At 40.2% G+C, this 15,790-nt stretch overlaps 1 protein-coding gene across 6 annotated transcripts in view; it reads left to right on the forward strand.

The window, feature by feature from the left end:
- Positions 1-15,790, forward strand: part of LOC121871795 — a 127,320-nt gene that overhangs the window by 97,557 nt on the left and 13,973 nt on the right. For 4 of the 6 annotated variants that reach the window (XM_042374285.1, XM_042374284.1, XM_042374282.1 and 1 more), the window contains one exon: positions 12,463-12,795. The exons of 1 other annotated variant lie outside the window; for it this stretch is intronic. In XM_042374285.1, the coding sequence (XP_042230219.1) occupies positions 12,463-12,795 (333 nt within the window). The remainder of the gene's footprint in view (positions 1-12,462; positions 12,796-15,790) is intronic. One more of the 6 variants, XM_042374283.1, reaches the window with a different exon arrangement.

Below are 15,790 nucleotides of genomic sequence, written 5' to 3' on the forward strand. Positions count from 1 at the left end.
TCAAATAACGTTTCCAATTTACGTATTATATAAACTTTCCTTGTCAAAGAAAACTATGGCAAGTAAACAAGAATTAACCTAATGTATATAAGTTATACTTTACCCATATGAATGAGATATAATACAGTATATATATATATATATATATATATATATATATATATATATATATATATATATATATATATATATATATATATATATATATATATATATATATATATAAATAGGGGAGTTCTACGACAACCTGGAGCATATTAGATATATTCCAAGATGATGCAGTGTAACAACAGTGCATGTGAGATGACCGACCAAACAAGCGGCTATGAACCTATCGGTGGTGAAGTTAAGTAAATTTTATTCTTTAATCAGCATTTTCAGTCATTATATATATTAATTCCTTGTATCCAGCAGATGACGGTTTATCAGCTATCATAAAATTCCTCTCTTGAATTCTATATATAAGTTCATATATCTATAATAGTTTTTAGAGTTAGAAATATTTTTTAACGTGGTTTCATTCCTTCGAACACAATGTGCGGATGTGATTTACCTCTGTGCTGTGTAACTATTTACACTAACTATAGAGATAGTGATTACTTGTACACTATACTGTTGGTAAACATTTGTAACTCTCTATTATGCTGCTCTCTGTCTTTATCCTTAAAAGTGTCGACGACGGTGAAAGTAACATTAGTGAATATATACTTAATGACTGAAAATGATGGATTTTAGTTAGAATTAAAAATTTTACAAATATTCGGAAAAATCATCAGCATCACTCTGGGAACAAAACGTATCTTCAATGCTAAAAGACATTACTGCTGCCCAGCAAAATAACTTTTGGATATGCAGGCTACCAAACTCTATCTTGATGACATTCTTTATTTGAAACGTCATAGCCACTCGTTAGCAATAAACCATCCCTGTCATGATGTCTTAGGACTGGGCAGAAGTAACCAGGACATCAGCTTCACATCGTCAGAGAAAGAGACTTCAATTCTTGTGGATACCCTTCTCGCTAGTAATGGGGCTTGCAGATTTAGACCACATCCTCTTGAACAAACTCCTCCTAAACATTTACGGCACATTTGGCATGAATTTTGTTGTCCATTACTGTAGATACGGTAGAATAGACTCAGTGCCTAACATTACATGGCCTACATCATTTCTTCTGAACCTGGCCTCATAAACAAAGCCTGGAGACTATCTAGGGATGCCACCAAAATTATCATAGTTAAGCATCTCATGGCGTCATAAGCGTGCTCTACCATAGTGGCAATGATCAAGTCTCCCCCAACCAAACTGGGTAAATCGGATTAATAATACAACACCTCGTTTTCATTTTCTTGACTGACTTGCTCGTCAAATGGCACCATCTAACCTGGATGAGATGCAATATCAAATGGAGACATCTTGAATTTAACAGGTGAAGTCACATGGTTACTTAAATAAGATCCACAGCACCCAGCTTATAGGAGACCATCCTTTGAAACCAGGGGTTGCCGGACCTTCTAAGATTCGAATGCATAAAACCTTTGTTGAGGCCTGAAAGATATGCCCATCAACTTCCCTGTACCATCTGGCCTCACATAACATATCAAAACTACCTTCAGGTCATAAACAGCCTCTCATTACATTGGAGGCCATTAGGCGGAAGTGGTCAGTCAGGCAGATATAGAATATTCTATATAGTAAACAAAGACTGAACGACCTCAAACATTTCAAATGTCTCAGTATTTAGCATAAATTTTTAATTAGTAATTATTCAGACATTCGTTCTATGGGATATATTAGTAATATTCTTAGTGCAATAGATTAATTTGGACTCATAATTCAAATACATCTCTAGTTTTCTAGATCTCGCTGATATAGGTGGTCTCTGCAGTGTCGGGTGAGATGAAAATAATATTTAAATGTCAAATTGTATGAGCAAAGAAAATTGACGAAAAATGAAATGTTAAATGATCTATATATATTCCTTACTGAGAGGTAGGTGTTGGTGATCCTCAGTTATCATCAGGTTAATGCGGTGGATGCCTAGTGACTCAATTCTCCTCTCTTAGCATTAGCCTGTTGAGTGGAGTTGTGATTGGTGGATCATGGACTAAAGTTGGTTAATTAATTATAGCAGATTTTTTGTGCTTTCTTTGCAGTGGCCAGTTGCAGTGCATGATTTTATAATTGGAGTCGTTTTGAGTCATTGTCAGGAAATCTCAATTACAGGGTATAAATACGATTTGCTAGATAGATAATTACAAGGTTTTTTATAATATAACAACAGATTGTTAGATATTATTTATTGTTTAAAGAGATGAAAACTATTCTATGGAAACAGAGTCCGAACTCATTGTCTACACTTTCTTTCATCAGCGCATTGATGAGATGGCGGGCAGGGTGACAGAATAAAAAATGTATATTACTGTAATTTGATGATAATTTTATCTTCAGTGTATTTGACTTAAAACTGACTGACTGTCAACGGTGACCTAAGGATAAAAGGGCCCAGGAGAGGATTGTCTTGGGGCTTTACTCATACAATCAAAGTTTTTTCTTTCGATATGAAAGAATCAAGCAATGTAGTCTTTCTTTAATCAAGATATATATATATATATATATATATATATATATATATATATATATGCTTTATAACATAGAATCAACAAATAATAACTAAAATCTAAATTATAAAATTTCAGGTTCTGACATACAAACTGCATATAATATCTGATAAGTCAAATATACAATATACTAAGATTCCTTTTCTTCTGGCAAGATTGGTAAAACGTTTTGTATGGTTCAATTCAGTTTCTAAACAAACTCAAGTTATCTCAGTACTGAGACCACCTCAGAACATTGATACTAGATGTGTGTGTGTGTGTGTGTGTGTGTGTGTGTGTGTGTGTGTGTGTGTGTGTGTGTGTGTCATCAGGTTGTTCATAGAAAGCTATTTCCTTTGGTTCATGTATCAGTGTCTCCCAAATCTTTGATAGGCGGCTGGCTGGAACGCAGCAGAGAGGCAGGCCAGTGGACAGTGTTGTTACTGTTCATCATTACCTCAAAAAGATAATTTGTTATGGGCTTAGACCTTGGCTAAGCCTCCTGTCATGGTTTAAGATCAGGGCCATACGGTCTCACCAGTGTACGGTCTGTGTGTGCAATCCCAGATTTTTGTTAATCCAGCGACAAGTTAACACATCCTGTAAAGGAAGTGATCGATGAGCCTGTTGCTAAGAGCAATCCAGGCCGGCCTAATAGATCTAAACGATTAATTCACCAGGTTATTATAACTTTGCGGTACTGTGGCGTGGATGTGAGTGACTGACCTATCATGCTGGAATTATAAGTCAGTGTATGGGTGTGCCAAATAAACGTGTGCAATCATCTGTCTTGTATCTGTGATCCTCTGTATTGTTATTGTCAAGGAGTGACTCATTGGTTATAACAAAGTATAACCAATAACTTGGATGGATGTTTGGAAGTTGGTGAGATTCATTAAATCATCGTATCAAGTAAATAACGCATTGAATGCGGAAGCAGGCAAAATTTCCGTGGTGATACTATAATCTCGGGTGGTAACAGTGTAGTATCAGGGTTCTACGGTAGAAATACTCATTTATAAACGTAACAATTGGCGCCAGAACAGGGACGCAGACCGTGGATATTACTGTAGTTGCCATCTTTTATCTATGTCATATCAGCTTTTTGGCTTTTGGGGAAGCCGTGACCTCGGGCTGGAGGGGCTGAGGCGGTTGCGCACTTGGAAGGCTAGGAAGAGAATACAAGCGACGCAGGCACGAAGCTCTTAACAGCTAGACTTTCAAAAGGAAGAAAAGAAGCTGGAACAGAGAGACAAAGGCAGGCGTTCCAGCATGGCTTTGAAAGGAACCAAATTCTCATCAAAGTCACTTTTGAATTCCCCAGATGCCACCTTTAGGAGGCAGATCCATAAATGTACATTTCCGGTTGAGCATCTCGCAAAAGCTCAGAAGCTGATGACAGCATTAAGGAATTTGGTTCCTGAGTCTATTTGATGGGGAAGCTTGGACTAACTTCGACGACTAGAGCGTCCTGAAATAAATTCCCTGACATGAAGTCTGCTGCTGCGGGCATATGGACTGACTACTAGGCGGTGGGCATCAGTTCAACAGGGCAATGTTGGAAAAAATGCAGAACAGCTGCACAGTTCCGGGATCGTTTAAGAGACTATGTGGCTCAGTGGATAGAAGGATGATACCAAGTCATGGAAGGTTATAGAACTTACTGGTGCGCAGTTTGAAAGAGTCTTGTCCCTTGACATGGCTCGTCAAGACTAATGAGTTAGGACGTCGAGAAATGGCAATAAACCGTTATCATTTCAGCGCTTTCATGTACACCCTGGAGGCGGTGGTCAGAACAAGTCGACGGAGGTAACCAACAAAGTCAAGACCTCTACGAAGCAACACCAGAACCCACCAAGGCAGGAAATAACCAGACTTTAACCACAAGACAACAGAAACAGCAGGGCCCCAGTATCAGGACAGTTGGCGGACCAGCAATCACGATGGACGGCAGGAAGCCTGCGTGGCTCAATTAAGGTGCCAGCAATAATAATCCACAAAGACCAGCAGCAGGAAGCCTCGAGTTGTTCAAACTGTGGGCGAGGTGGCCCTGACATTCCAGCAGGCCGATCGTCATACCCAACTGAAACAGGGCTCATACCGAATCAAGTCTACCCCAACACCCCTACTGATAACAGCACTTGCTCCAACCTCTCGAGGGTCACCCTTTCATGTTAAACCTAGATACGTTGGAGGAGTTCAGCGACACCATGCTGCGGATAATTGGGGCATCGAGCTGTGTCAGGAAGGAATTGGTGGACATCTCACCAAGTGTTAAGTTATTCGATATTATGGATTTTCAGAGCGGTTCCAGTGGCCAAGATTGAGGTGGACACCTCTTCTTCTCAGGTTGGTCTGCAGCAGTCATGGGGACCTATATGCAATCTCATCATGGGGATTATCAAGGAGCAGAAACAGTTGTGCAGTGGGTGCTGCAGCCCAAACTGAGTGCTGCTGATGATTAATGCTGCTGCAGTCCTCGGGGTAATGAAACAAACCTCAGAGTCATCCCATTGGCTGTTGCATCGTCAGTCTCATCAATAGTCAGGATATCGTCCAGAGCAAAGAGGTTGACACATCGCTAATTTTAGAGTTTGATAGTTGGGACCATCAGGAGACATTTGGAATCGGCAGAGTTTAATGAAGAACCGTCTCTACGAGACTTCTGAACGACTGCGGTTCTAGTTATTGTTTTCAAGTACCTGTTCAAGCTAGGTCATTGCTGCTCAGTCATAGGGGGTAAAAAGAGACACTGATACATCGATTTGGCATTCTTCTATTGAAATGGGCCAGAGATCCACAGCTAGTCCTCTTATGTGTGCCAGAAACCAGTGATCGAGGGCGAGTTCCGCCTGCTACTGGCCTCACTGATCTCTGACCTTTGAGGTGGCGGTGGACATTGTAGGGCCGATAAACCCAAGGGCGAGCGATGGGCAGAGTATATTCTCACCTTGGTGGACTTTAGCACGAGGTGGCCCGAGGCTGTCTGCCTTGAGGAACATTGAGGCCACGACTGTTGCAGAAGCCATGTTGGAAATCTTCTGGGTTGGTATTCCCAAACAAGTCCTCAGTAGAGACGGTTACTTCTGCCATGATGGAGGAGTTGATGCGGTGGCTATCGATGAGAAAGACCACTAACACCCGATGTTTGCAGACTCTGAGGTTTAATGGGGACCTGGAGAAATGTATGGAGGGTGGCCGAACAACCTGAGTGTACTTCATTGCCCTTCTGTTCGCGTGCCGGAGGCGCCAGGCTCGCTCAAGGTGTCTCCTTCGAGCTTATGTACGGCAGGTCCGTCCGGGGACCACTACAGGTTGGAACTGGGGGATGATGAGGTCAGATCGGAAGTCAAGACCACTTATACATATGTCATTGACTTAGCTGATCGTCTCAGAAACCTGTCAACAAAGCAAGAGCTGATAAAGGCTCAAGAGGTCCAGAAGACTTACTATGACAAGGAAGGTCAAGCGTTGTTTCAAGAGGTGATCAGTGCCTGGTTCTGTTGCCCTGATGTGCAATAATACTGGCTCAGTGGAAAGGTCCATCGACATTGCAGAGCGTGTCTCGGATCGACTTACATCGTCAGGTGGGATCTCGACGAAGAAGTTCCACATCAACATGCTGAAGAAGTACTTCCAGTCAGTTGATCTCCACTGGGAAGACAGGGACGAGCCTTCCCAGTGTGATTCAGGGGGTACCTTACAGTGATCTGACAGTGAGGAGGATGGGCCTGTCACTCCCGCAGAGTGGAGTTTCTGGACGTTGGTGAACGGAATCTATCAGCAGAGGAACGAATTGTTGGCTCTCTGTGCATCCTTCAAGGACATCTGATAAGCCAGGAGTTGCCTGGGTCGGACTCACTATTGAACTGATATACCTGTCCGGGTAAAGCCTATACCAATGTGGGAAATGGAAGCAGTGGGAATCATCGAGAAATCATCGTCTCCATACTGTAGTCCTATGGTAGTCGTCCGAAGAAAGGATGGGGGTGTCAGGATCTGTGGGGATTATCGGAGAGTAAATGCCATTACCCAGGTGGATGCTGAACCTATGTGTGATCAGAAAACTATTTTTTCAAGAATAGCTGGTTCCAAGTTATTTACCAAACTTGACCTGACCAAGCGGTTCTTCCAAATCCCACTGGACCCGAAGAGTCGGCAGATCACAGCCTTTGGTACGCCAGGGGGTCTCTATCAGTACAGAGTCCTTCCCTTTGGTCTCACAAACTCCCCTGCCATCTTCAACTGTGTCATGAGGCAAGTCCTAAACGGCATCAAGGGAGTTGAGGCATTTGTGGACGATGTGTTAATCCATTCAGCAACATTTGAGGAACACCTGGAACTCTTAGAGGAGGTGTTCCGGAGGTTCCAACAAAAAAACATGACCGTGAAACCAAGCAAGTGCGAGATCGGTCAGGCTGCAGTACAGTTCCTCGGGCACACTGTCGGCGGAGGACGCTGCACCTGTCAGAATGAGAAGATCAAAAAGGTCCAAGATGCACCACGGCCCACTACAAAAAAACAAGTGAGGTCATTTCTGGGCCTCGTAGGGTACTACCGGAACTTCATCCCAAACTTTGCCGTGGTGGCTCTCCCTTTATCTGACCTGCTCAAGAAACATGCATCTAACAAGGTGCAATGGGGACCTGAACAAGAGGATTCTTTCAGTGCCCTCAAGAACCTGCTATGCAAGCAACCCATCCTTCAACTGGTGAGGAAGGAAGAGCCTTTCATCCTCCGGACCGATGCTTCACAGGATGGGGTTGGCGCAGTGCTACTACAAGAGGCAGACGGCGAGGTTTTTCCAGTTGCGTATCACAGTCGCAAGTTGAAACCTGCAGAGAGGAATTACAGCACGGTCGAGAAGGAACTTCTGGCAGTGGTGGAAGGCATCAAAAGAAGTACTACTACTATCTCTACGGAGGTGAGTTTGTGTTGGAGACAGACCACATGCCGCTCACCAGTCTCCGACCATCTAAGAATGCAAATGCTCGTCTGATGCGGTGGGTACTGTATCTCCAGCAGTTCAACTTCGTCCTCCGGTACATCAAGGGCAGCCTGAATGTGGGGGCTGACCTCCTATCTCGACTTGTGGGGGAACCAGAGCAACTGATTGAGAGGTCACCTTCCCAAATGAGTGTGGAGTTGGTCTAGACTCCAGTCGACTCGAGCCTCCAAGCGTCTGGCGACTCGTCATATGTTATGTATAATTTTCTCACACCTTTCTACACTTGAGAACATAACACAACACCTGTGCCACCTAAACAATGTCTACATACCCTACACCACACAACATGTTGCTCTAATGTAAATGTAGCGTGCTTACGCTTAGCATGAACTATTGCTCGGGAATTGTCACCCTCGCCGCGGAGTTTTCCTCCAGCCAAAAAAAAAAAAAGTAAATGTTGAGGTTTTCCCTCAGTGGCGATTGGCGACTACATTCCGTTGCAGTGTTAGTGTTACACACACACCACAGTGTGAATGTCGAATTGTGTGTCTGGGCTAGGCATTCTCTTGATTGTATACAGGTGGTGAAAATTTATTCTCCAAGAGAAAAATTTTTCTTAGTAGGGGCGATTGTCATGGGTTGCGTTGGGCCTCCCGCACAACCCATCCCAAATGTTTGTTTACGGTAGAGATAAGGTAACCGGCCAGCCATAACTGGGACATGTAGGGGGGGGGGGCAGGTCAGTGAGACAGTGGTGTACTGTTCATCATTTCACGCCTCAAAAAAAAGCCAATTTAGCCAGTGGGCTTTAGACCTTGGGTTAGAGAAGACCTCCTGCTCCGCGGACTTAAGATCAGGGGCCATACAGTCCTACCAGTGCTACGGGTCTGTGTGTGCAAATCCCCGAGATTTTTGTTAAGTCCAGCGACAAGTTAACACATCCTGTAAAGGAAGTGATCAATGGTGAGGACCTGTTTGCTACAAGAGCACTCCAGGCCGGCCTAATAGATCTAAACGATTAATTCACCAGGTTGACAAACTCTCCCTTATAACTTACGGTACTCTGGCGTGAATGTGAGTGACTGACCTATCCATGCAAATTATAAGTCCAGTGTATGGAATTGTGCCAAATAAACGTAAGTGCAATTATCTGCCCGTATCTGTGATCCCTCTATTATTATTATTACCAAGGGTAATGACTGATTGGTTATGACAGAGTATAACCAATAACTTAGATGGATGTTGGAAGTTAGTGGAATTCATTAAATCATCATTTATCAAGTACATAACGCATTGAATGCCGGAAGCAGAGCAAAATTCTACGTAGTGATACACCATAATCTCTTGGGTGAGTAACCAGTGTGAAGGTATCCGAGTTCTACGGTAAGAAAGCCACTTTCCTGCATTTAAAACGTAACAATTGGCAGAAGTATCAGCATGATGCATTATTGTGTATACAATAATAGTGGAGTGCATAAAGAATTACTAAGAACTAGGCACATTATGTAACATGTACACTACACCGCAACATGTGAAATTGCTCGGTATTATCTAGCAATGTCCCTCAGCATTTTGACTAAGTTTATAGTCATCACTGTTGCGACTCCTGTTAGCTCTTTATCTAACGTGAGTCATGTCAGCTGAAGTTTGTCTGAAGTGGCTACAAGAGATGTTTTGTAAAGATTGATGGCTAATTGGAATATGGTTTGTGTGTTTTAAAAACTAGATATGTAACGAAGAGATGCAGGTATACATTCGTTCTGATGAGGGTAATAGTACTTAATTCTACAGGTATTCAGTGTGATAGTTATAAGCAGGAGGAAAGAACTTGGTGACCCGAGAATGTCTGTGATAATTAATAACCTTATCTTGTATACAGTAAATAGTATTATGAATAAGACAATAAATATATTTTTTCGGGACATTATTTTTTACAATTTAGGAATCTTGAATGGCTGTACAATTGATATTTTTTTCTATTTATTATGAAAGAAAATATTTAAATTTATTGGAAGATTTTTCATAGTATTTTTTTTACTCTTATTATCAGATTTAAAAACAATAAATGGAGTGTTTGTAAGCGTTACTGGCGGGCGTTATAGATGTAAGCTTGTATTTAAAGTGGAAAGCAATTCAAAGTCATTTATCACTATATATGTTTGTATTAACCTTTGATCAGTTTATGGAAAGGCAGAGATTGTTAGTTTTTTATGACTTCGTTCATAAATTTAGGAAATTGATCAGTTCTGAATCTGTGGCATCATCTGAAAGAATTCAACTTGACAACAAACTTCCAGCCTTCTTGTAAACAAACATAGGATGATACTCTGTGGTCACTAACATGAAGACGGCCACGAGATACCAGCTTCAAGAGACTATGTGGTGACCAAGTTCTACCGATATGAAGATATGTGTTTGAGTCAACATTCCATTCAGCTTTTTCAAGAAACTATCCTCAGTGGAATGGAAGAAAGATGGTAAACTACTCGGTAATAGTTCATCATCTTAGACACAAGACTAACCCTGCAACTGAACAGTTTTGTTTTCTCGTGACGAAGGAGGAAATACAGACTGGGTTATCCACACCCATTATAAATGATGTTTGCTGAGGAAGATACCTAAGTCCAGTGATACAACGTCATAACTCATATAGGTGGCTGGATTGTCTCTTGTCGTCTTACCAGACAAAGTAGTAGTAATAGGTGAACATTAGGTTAGCTAGAATGCTGTTCAGAAGATTGTGATGGAAGTAGAGGTACTAAGATATTATTGTTTAAAGAAACAAAACCATGTTTTCACTATCTCACCTCTCCAAAACAAAGTCTAGAGTCTCACTGAAGAGTAATGTAAAGTATTATTACCTGCATGTCTGAAAAACTTAGAGACAGATAATAAATGATGAATACATTGGATATTTGCTGAAATTAAATCATATCTTTTTGAGCAAAGTTAAAAGATTTTTTCTTCAACAGATTTAAGCCTTTCACTAAGTTTCCGTACTAAAACTAGTTTACTAGTCAGTGAACATTTTAGATTTTAATTAATAAAATCATGCAGGGTTGACCAGATTGCCTTCAGGTTCCATGGAACCAGTTTTGTACAATGATAAAGAGATAGACTGTATACCCTTTATACCAGTGTTGTATGGCCACCTCACCGTGCATAACCACTTGATGTGATGCTGTATATTTTTTAACTCTTGTTCTGTTTATTATCTAAATCCACATTTCTCCAGTAAATATCAGACATTTATTTTTATTGATCTGTCTCTTTTTGTGTTGACTTATAATTTACTGCTTATTTCTACCTGTTTATTTAATTCCTTTATTCCTCTTATGCATCTTGTTGAGTCATCCCTCATGTGTTTTTCCCCATTCATATTTCTTTGTGCAAGCGAGTGTCATTTATTTCCTTTATTGATGGCCCAACTAATATCCGGAATTATTCTGTTGATGTTGCAAACGTTATTGACAAGTGTTCAGAATCTGACTGCTATGCTACTCAGTGCTGAAGGCAGGAAGACATGCTAAATAGATTTCAAACAGCTTGTCAAGGTGCCTAAAGCAGGAGGATATTGAACATACAGACCAAATCATAGATTAAAACATTATGGTTTCTGTATTGCTAAATTTTATGGGTCAATTAAGACTACAAGATACTGTGCAAAGCTCACTAAAACACTTGCAATTTACTATTCAACCCTGTTTATTAATTTTGATTTGCAAGATATTTTTATCATTATTAATACTTGTCCCTCATAAATTATTGAGTTAAATTAATTGAGAAATTTGTTTTGTCATTAATTCTAGTTTGTCATTTATATTATTAGACATCTGCAAAGTATCTGACTTATGACCTTTACATAAAGAGTCTCTGGTAAGCAAAGAGGATGAGATCTTCTCTCTACCTATTGCTTCATATTTCAGGGCTGCTATGAGATGTCTCACCGACAGAGTCAGTTACAGTGCTCTTATTCTAGTCAAACAAATAGTGTACTTAAAATAACGTAACTAACTTTGTACTAACAAATCTGAGCAAATAACCACCAGGACGCTTGTTACCGTAAATAATATATTTTGTATCCACCATTTAAATAAGCCAGAAACTTAAAAACACAAGTTTTTCATCTAAATATAAACCTGTGAACCATTAAACACCTTGTGATTAAATTATAATTAGAATGTATAATTTATATTTTTTTCAAATAAAGCAAAAGTATATCAACTTCTATTTCAAAGAAATTGTATAATGGTGAGATGAGTGAAGAAATAGCTTTTGCTAACACAGGTGAACAAAAAACACAAAATACTTTCCATCACAGAGAACTCTTGAGCAAAGTGAGAGCCTTCTATCCGGCTGTTCATCTGGCTGTGTGGCAATGACCGTATATATATATATATATATATATATATATATATATATATATATATATATATATATATATATATATTATATATATATATATATATATATATATATATATATATATATATATATATATATATATATATATATATATATATATATATATATATATATATATATATATATATATATATATATATATATTGCAGTTGATGGTGACGTCCTTTGTCGCGATTGATGGTGTCATGTCGAAGGTGATGGTGATGTGTCGGCAGTTGGTGATCTTTTACTTTTCAGATGCTTCTGATGTCTTATGTATCAGTTTATGGTGAATTGCTATATTGCAGATGATGGTGATGTGTTATGTTGCACTTGCTCAAGAGTTTTGTCTTGTTTTGTAGGTGATGGTGATTTGTTATCTTGCAGGTAGTGATGCTATGCTTATGGTATAAAGTTGGGTCTTGTGATCAACAGGCGGTGATTTGCAGGACATCATAGGAAAGCGTGGTATACTGCCAAGTATATTGATACGTATCCGGTACATTGCAGGGTACTGTGATAAACCACGACAGCGAGATCAAGAGTTCCTACATGGGCACCGGGCCTGGGGCGACGGCGGCGGTGGTGGGGCGCCTTTCTCGCCAGGGGTCATCCGTGGACTCGTCACATTCAGCCACTGTGCACGTCCACACTCCAGAGTGCTGTATGTACGGGCACCCACACACCCCGCAGCCCCGCACCCGAGCCTCCCCCACCGGCGACCAGGCCGAGTGTGACTTCCACTGCTGCTCGCTGCATGAGGAGGGCGGCCGCATCCAGGCAAGTCGACACCAACTGCATCATCAGCAACACCACGTGCACCATCACCAACCAGGGCAACAGGTGCACGAACAACAATTACAGCAGCAACAGTATCAACAGCAGCAACAGTTGCAACAACAACAGCAACAGTTGCAACAACAGCAATTACAGCAACATCAGTTGCAGCAGCAGCAGTTGCAGGAACAGCAACAGCAGCGACAGCCGCAGCAGCGTCAGTCTGTCTGCCACATTCATGAGCAACCCTGCAACTGCTGTTGAGCCACACCACCCTCTAAATCTTGCTGTGGTTGTATGAGTGTATCTGGTAGAGAGCCAGCAGACTTAGGTGCTGCAGGCTGTCCATCAGGGTCTCATGCGCATCAGCGGTGGCAGCTCAGGCCAACACCCTTGGGTTTCGCACCCCCTCGCCTGCAGCCTGCCTTTGCTCAACACCCTAACACTTTACCATCATATTATTCAAATATGGCTTAGTTACTCTAGTTCAAAAATTTCAGGCAAAATGCCTTATTCACTGCCATACAACTTATTGATAGCGTTTAATATTAATGCCAATACAATAATAATAGTACTTTGATGCTGGTTTGTGTGTCAGAACTGCCATGTTAATTCATTGCCTACCACCATTTTTGCTGATATCAAAAGTGCTAATGTTGCTAGGAAAAACATATTGAAAGGGCAAATCTAATTAACATAACATAGAACAATCAAAAATAACAAAAATGTTTCACTAAATACATACAGTATGCTTTTATAGGCTATTGCATATACCATGCCGGCCACCTTGTTGTCATTATACTAGCCACACGGTAACTCAATACATGGCTGCACTTCAAGTACTGCCATAAATTATCAGTAATAGTTTTTTGTACATATAAATCGGGCATTTTCGTATCATTTGATATTTGTAAAACAAATGTCTAAATTTAAGATACATCCCAATTTAAGTCTGCAGACTTCAACACTGAACTGCTACACAACACTGGGATTTAATAACTTTAGTCAAATCTTGTAAATTCCTTCCTCATAAGCTCCACCTCTTGAAACTTTCTCTGAGAAATATATACTGTAAATGTCTATACGCCGTCTCGAAATTGTTATTTCAAATATTTGCGAGTCCTCCCTACTGCTCGAACAGTGTACATACGACACCTTCAATGAGCAAGTCACAGATGAAGCATTTTTATGTATCTCTGCCTTTAGTGTTGACAAGTTTGCTAAGAGGGGAATTAAAGGATAACATTTGCGATGTTAGGATTGCAGATAGAACACCGGTTTTTTTTTCACATTTTCCCAGAATGTAAAATATCAAGCTAGGAAATAAGTTCTTGGCAAACATTGGACTCATAATCCTAAAACCAGCAACTGCCTTTTTTTTTGTCATGAAACGTATTAAAAGCAATTGATGTATAAGGAAGGAGGCGTGCCGTTTTTTCTTCATTTATTTGATCTTAGCACGGATTAGCCACAGTATTTATGTCGCAGTAGCTGACAATACTAGGGTTTTACTATTGCTTATAGTTTTGAATTTACGAGATTTGACTGGGCAGTGCTAGCATTAGGGTGGTAAGGCTCCGATCATTAAATATATTAAAGAGTTAACTGTGTTATCATGAGGTGTTATGAATCAGTGTCTGCCTCTGATATATCTTATCACTGCCCAGTGAGGAAGGCAGTGCAGCCCAGCTCTTCTAGGAGGTATAACGAGTTTGAGCCACTAGTTGCTGGACCTTGTTCATCTTCCTATTATTGCTGGACTTGTTCACTTCCTCCTCTAATGACTGCCTCTCATACCTCTTAATATTGCATTATTCGATGTCGCATTTTTGTAGTTTCTGAATGGGTTTGCACAGTGAGCAGTAAAATAAACTGTGTGAAAACTTCAATAAAATACAGTATGAAGTTAGATTTCTAGTGGCTTCACATGTGAAAGTGGAAAACTAGCTTGAATACTTGACATTTTATCAGTAGTGTACATAATGTAATTAGTTATAGCTTGATACATTAAATCACTTCCATTACCCGTAACACTGTACCAATTAAGGTATTTTAACAAGAAGTTGGTGCTGACTAGTTATGTAATGCTCACTGTCCTATCCATTTCCAGGACAAAATTATTGTCCAGCTGCCCCGAATAATTGCATGGCATTATTGCTTCCTCTTTCATTTTAGTTTTCAAAATATTCTTATCTATATAGGTATCATCCCACATATTTTTTAACCTAAAATATTCATTGTATTGATAAAATTTACCCTTTCTATGGTATTGTCTTATAATGTCGTATAAGGCTCTCCTATTTATTTATTTCACATTAGCTTCCTGTTTGCCCTAGAGTTTTATACACTTAATTTCATGTTTTCAGATAATTTTCCATTTGTCAGTGTAACCTCTAAAATTACAGCTGTCATGCTGAGTCTCCTTTAGGTTGCATAGGCAAGCATTCCATTTAGGTAATACAGTATGTCACTTGGTAAACATCTGCCCTTAATTTTGCATCTCTGCTCCACATTCCTCACCAAACAGTATTTGTCATTCAGTAATAAGGCAAATCTTTATAATTTCATTAACCAGAAGATGCCTATCAACCATACTTGACCCCAAACAATTATTTTCGGGGCAGATGGACCTTTAGGTTGCTTGTAGTGTGATGGCACAGTGCTGCTGGAGGAGAGTAAACCTGTCCACCTCTAATTTTTTTCTTAATTATTTTTATTTGTTTTCAAAGCTACCGTGGCAATGTTTCGTGAACTCACAATGCCAATAAAGATCCCTTCCAGTTGAAAGAAAAGAGTGTTTGGATTTTATAAGCGGTTTTGAAGGAGTTTTATACATAGAAGTGCAATAAGCTTCAGTTTGCTATGAGTGATTATGAAAGAGACTCAGCTTTGAGTTCACAAGATCTTGCTGACATGGTAGTTCAGTAAATATGGCGAACATGTTTTCCCCAACTCTTACAATTCTAGTCACAGCTATTGCAAGGTTTTTGGTAGCAGTTTCTTGTAAAGATACATGCTCTCCCCCACCAGTTAAGTTGCCTGGGCTTTGGCAGCATTTGAT

Source organism: Homarus americanus, unplaced genomic scaffold, assembly GCF_018991925.1.
Source record: "Homarus americanus isolate GMGI-L3 unplaced genomic scaffold, GMGI_Hamer_2.0 scaffold39675, whole genome shotgun sequence".
Classification (NCBI taxonomy): domain Eukaryota; kingdom Metazoa; phylum Arthropoda; class Malacostraca; order Decapoda; family Nephropidae; genus Homarus; species Homarus americanus.